Source organism: Bidens hawaiensis, unplaced genomic scaffold (genome assembly GCF_021521415.1).
Source record: "Bidens hawaiensis isolate Kalapana, Puna unplaced genomic scaffold, B.hawaiensis_p1.1 tig00029572_1, whole genome shotgun sequence".
Classification (NCBI taxonomy): domain Eukaryota; kingdom Viridiplantae; phylum Streptophyta; class Magnoliopsida; order Asterales; family Asteraceae; genus Bidens; species Bidens hawaiensis.
Window position 1 is genome coordinate 110869 of NW_027494889.1, and position 5790 is coordinate 116658.

General features: G+C 44.1%; 1 protein-coding gene across 1 annotated transcript; it reads left to right on the forward strand.

Moving 5' to 3' along the window:
* Window positions 1-213: 213 nt before the first annotated feature.
* LOC143579017 (uncharacterized) lies at window positions 214-1452 on the forward strand. Its single transcript, XM_077062434.1, has one exon. It carries the CDS (start codon window positions 214-216, stop codon window positions 1450-1452), a length of 1239 nt encoding a protein of 412 aa, XP_076918549.1.
* The last annotated feature ends 4338 nt before the right edge of the window (window positions 1453-5790 follow it).

The following is a 5790-nucleotide window of genomic DNA, read 5'->3' on the forward strand; positions in this document are numbered from 1 at the left end:
ACGCATGTAATTATGGTATTGTAATTAGTCTTTATACTATTGTAATTAGCCTTGATTGTATGATTTATCTCCAAAAATAGGAGATCTCTTGTATCATTATATATTGATTACCATGAATGGAAGAAGGCAAGGAATCATATTATTCTATATGGTATCACCCTCACGATCCTCATAATCTCTACTCAAAATTTCATCCCACCTCCTTCTTCTTCAATGGCCGACCAAAAACTCCATCCCACCGTCACCGTCTCCAACATCCGAACCTTTGTCCCTGTCAACTTAGACAATGAAGCCGCCGACTACAACACATGGTCGGAACTGTTTCGAATTCATTGCACGGCGTTTCTTGTGGCCGACCATCTTGAGCCCCGTCCCTCACCCGCTGCTACCTTGTCCCCAGACAAGGACAAGCAATCGGCTTCCCCACCGAATGACTCATGGGAACGCCTTGATGCCATCGTCCTCCAATGGATCTATGGCACAATCTCTACCGGTCTCCTAAAAACCGTTATCAAAAAGCGCACCACCGTTTATGATGCTTGGAAAGCCACCGAGAACCTCTTTCAAGACAACAAAGCCACACGAGCTCTCTTTCTCAAACAAGGATTCGCAAACACACGTCTCGAAAACTTTTCCTCCATGCATGAATATTGTCAAGAGATCAAAGTCTTGGCTGATCAATTGAATAATGTTGATGCACCGGTTGACGAAAACGATATTGTCCTACAAACCTTAAACGGCCTCACCGAAAAATACGAAACCGTTGCCACCGTCCTACAAAACACCAAAACTTTACCCTCATTCTTTGAAGTTCGTTCCCAATTATGCATGAATGAAACCACTAAAGCAAACCAAGCCCTCCACTCCTCTCAACAACCCGCAACCGCACTTCACGCCCAAAGCCAAACTCACTCTTCCGCCGCCCCCCATACCACTTCAGACTCTACCCGTAGACGAGGCCATTCCCGTGGACGCGTTCGTGGACGTTCCTTGTCATCTCAGCCAAATCGCTCCAGGGGGCAGATTCACCATCCAACTCAAAACCAACACCCTTACATTATTTTTCCCAACAACTGGGCATCCAACCAATGGGCTAACTACAGTCCACAACCGAACCAAACACCACCCTGCCCTTACCCGTCAACCCCTCGGCAGACCGGTTCAAAGGGAATTCTGGGCCCACGGCCCGCACAGGCTCACTTGGCTACTTACAGCCCGACGCCAACCGACATTGCACAGGCTCTCTATACTCTGTATATGAGTCAGCCGTCCGATCTCGTCGGCTACATAGACACCGGCGCATCTGGCCACATGGAACAACCCGGTATGAATTCCCCGTCTGTTTTTAAAACTTGCACTAATAAGCGAATAATTGTTGGCAACGGGACAACCATTCCCGTTATTGGACAAGGCAACAAAACCTTACCACCCCATTCCCCCCACTTAAACTAAACAACATTCTTTATGCTCCCAACCTAATTAAAAATCTCATCTCGGTCCGTCGCCTAACGACGGACAATTTACTTTCAATTGAATTTGACCCGTTTGGTTTTCTTGTTAAGGATCTCAAGACCAAGGAACCTATCCTACGATGCAATAGCTCGGGAGATCTCTACCCTCTTACCATAAATTTCATCAAGCCTCCCACCAACCCTACCGCTTTAGTTGGCATTACTCAAGACCGTTGGCATCAACGACTTGGGCACCCGGGCAACACTTTATTGCATTCGTTAAAGTCTAGTTCCATTATTAATTTTAGTAAACCAAACAATACGCTTTGTCAATCATGTGTTTTTGGCAAAAGTGTTAAACTTCAGTTTTATGATTCTATGAATAAAACTCATTTACCTTTTGACATAATTCATAGTGATTTGTAGACCTCCTCGGTTTTGAGCACCGGTGGTCACCGCTATTATATATTATTTCTTGATGACTTAACGGATTTTTTATGGACTTATCCTCTTACCAATAAATCTAAAGTTTACAACACATTTACCAACTTCCATAACAACATTCATACACAGTTTGAACGTAAAATTAAGCAACTCCAATGTGATAACGGCACCGAATATACCAACAATAATTTTAAACAGTTTTGTCACATCAATGGAATGCAATTACATTTCACGTGTCCCCACACCTCCTCCCAAAATGGCAAAGCCGAGAGAAAAATACGAACCATCAACAACATGATTCGTACCCTTTTATCTCACGCTTCTCTACCTCCCTCATTTTGGCATCATGCACTTGAAACCACCACCTACCTCCTAAACATTCTTCCTAAGAAAACCAATAAATTCTTATCACCCACTACCTCTCTATACAATGTCCTCCCAATCTATACACACCTTCGCGTATTTGGTTGCCTATGCTACCCCATCACCCCCTCCACCACTATACACAAACTCACAAACCGCTCCAAACCTTGTGTCTTTCTCGGCTACCCTTCAAACCATCGCGGATATAAATGTTTTGACATCTCCAATAATCAAATTGTTATATCCCGTCATGTCCAGTTTTAAGAATCCATTTATCCCTTCTCCATACAACACTCTAATACCACCCTAGACTACACCTTTCTTTCCCCTCCCCTCAACCCACTGTTGTGGGATAATATCCACCCATCCAACCCCACTGCCACACCCAGCTCCCCATAACCCGGCCCAAGTCCAACCATCCCACCATATCCCCACAGTCTACTCCCACCAGCCCAACTCCAACCGGTCCATATACAACCTACCCTGGCCCAACTACCACACCTTTAGCCTGCCCTTCGGACTTGCCCACGACCACTCAAACATCACCTCCACCCACCCCTCTCCTCTCCTTTTCCCAACAACCGGCCCGTACCATGCGAACTAGAGCTATGGACGGTATCACCAAACCCAAACACTCATTCAACCTCAACACTATTTCCATCGTTCCAATCCCGAAAACTCCCCACCTTGCCTTGTCCACATCTGAATGGTTCGACGCTATGCAAAAAGAATTTAGTGCACTTATTAAAAATGAAACTTGGGAACTAGTACCACGTTCTTCGGACATGAATATTATTCGTAGTATGTGGCTTTTCAAGCACAAATTTCGTTCTGATGGTACTTTAGAACGGTACAAAGCAAGGTTGGTATGTGACGGACGTAGTCAACAGGTTGGGGTTGACTGTGGTGACACTTTCAGTCCGGTGGTAAAACCCACCACTATACGGATGGTCCTTACTTTGGCTCTCTCAAAATCATGGCCCATACACCAATTATATGTTACAAATGCTTTTTTACACGGTCATTTGTAGGAAACCATATACATGCACCAACCAATGGGATTTCGACACCGGGACTACCCGAATCATGTCTGCCACCTCAATAAGTCTCTCTATGGCCTCAAACAGGCGCCCAGAGCCTGGTACCAACGGTTCACTGATTTCGTTCTTCAACATGGTTTTAATCAATGCAAAACCGATAATTCATTATTTATTTATCACCACGGTCATGATGTGGCATATCTTTTAATCTATGTGGACGATATAATACTCACCGCCTCCTCTGACCAACTCTGCCAACAGCTCATGCGTATTTTGGCTGGTGAATTTGCTATGAAGGATTTGGGTCCCTTATCCTATTTTTTGGGTATCTCCGTTACTAGAAAGGGTGACAAACTTTTTCTGTCACAACATGCATATGCCAAAGACATTATTCATCGCGCAGGTATGGACTCATGCAAACCTGCAGCAACGCCAGTAGACACTCTGAGCAAATTGGCCAGTGAACCAGATTCTTCATTTGATGACCCCACCACCTACAGAAGCCTTGCGGGTGCTTTACAGTACCTAACATTCACAAGACCCGACATAGCATACGCCGTTCAACAAATATGTATGCACATTCACTCTCCTTGCATGGCTCACTGGAACGCTCTTAAGCGTATCATCAGGTACTTACAAGGCACCGCTGACTATGGCCTTCATCTCCGATCTTCAGCGGCACTCTCCATCCGAGCCTACACAGATGTAACATCTTTAAACTTCTAAAGTAATATTTAATATATTATTTTGTCGGGTGAAATAAACGAGTTAGTGGAACGATAATAATAATAGCAAAATATGAAGACTAAGTAGGATAATTAGATGGGATTAGTTATGGACCAAAAGGAAATATGGGCCTTAGGTCCATGGGCTTAAGGGAGTATAAATACCCCCTTAAACCCTAATCCTTTCCATTCCATCCATCTTATCCATCCTAATCTCTACACACTCAAAAAACACACACATACTTCCTACACCATATACGGCCGCGAGCTAAGGAGCAATCCGAGACCAAACCGAGCCTATAACTTAATAGATCTTGAGCGTGCAAGCAAGATACAAGATTTTAGTTCATCACCAAGCTAACCGTAACCTTAAAAACACGTAAAGGCATGTCCTTATCCTTAAAGTTTACGTTTTTATGAACGGTTATCCGTGAAACTCGAACCTAGCAAAGATCGGGTATAAACGAGTATTAAAGTAGCAAACTTGACGTTAAAACAAACCTAACGAACCTATAAACATGTACGGTTCGTTTAAAGAAAACCTTAGATCTAGTGTTGAACGTTTTTAGCTTAAGGGTCCAAACTTTATACCTTTACGGGCCGAGTTTTCCCCGATATTGATCATGGAAAGGTTCACGGGGTTGGTTAATATCATTTCAAGGGGTTACACGTTAAAACGATGATGATTTTGGGGAACGATGATGATTTTGGGGATTAAGGATGAACAGCGGCGGCTGCTACACAACTTCGCCTACAAGCGAACTTCCCCTGCAAGCAAGTTCGCTTGCACGCAAGTTCGCCTAACTAATTAACTTCGCCTGCCAAATAAGTTCGCTGGTGGCCAACTTCGCTTGTATAAGTTCGCTTGTATAAGTTCGCTTGTATAAGTTCGCTTGCATAAGTTCGCTCGTATACAGCTCGACCCCAGCCAGGGGCTCTGCCCCTTGGACCCTGCTAGGGGCTGCCGCCCCTAGACCCCGCTGCCAGGGGCGCTTCCCCCAGACCCCCGTTCGTTGTGGGTTATATAAAGACAGAAATACAACATGAGTAGTAGTAGTCAATTGAAACATGTAAATATTATACAGTTAGCCATGCACAGCTCAAGAAGGGAATAACGATTAACGGAGAGCATAACAGGATTCAGGTGAGTTTCTAGCCCCATTTCCTTGTTATGTTTTCGGGGCTGTGTGCATACTCGATGTGAAGTGTGAATACACTTACCTTAAGTGGTAAGTGTATGCTATAGATGTTATACGAGGTAGCTATTATACAATGCTTGTCGGTATGTGAACGATCTTCGGATATTGCACGTATCACCAAGGATAGTAAATTCCAAGTGGTTGTTAGTGTCTATGAATGCTATGATGTGACCTGCTTATTATGTAAATAATGAACTGATATGAAGTGTGATATAGGCAGGTAGAGGTAGAGTGTGTTAGAAGTGGCAAGAGTCTAGTAAGGGGGTTAGTGGCATAACGTGAGTGAGTGATAGGGAAAGCCTATACGTGCCTTCGTTATTAAGTGGCATAACGCGAGTGCGTGATAGGGAAAGCCTATACGTGCCCCTGTTATTAAGTGGCATAACGTGAACACGTGAGAGGGCAAGCCTCTATGTGTTTCCGTAAACAAGTGGCTAAGTGGTTAGGGGCAGTTAAGTGGTTAAGTGGTAAGGTGGACAGGTTAGACAGTGGATTATGTGTCTTCGGATACATACATATTGTATGAAGTGGTTGTATGGTAAGTTGCTTGATTAACAAGAACTCACTC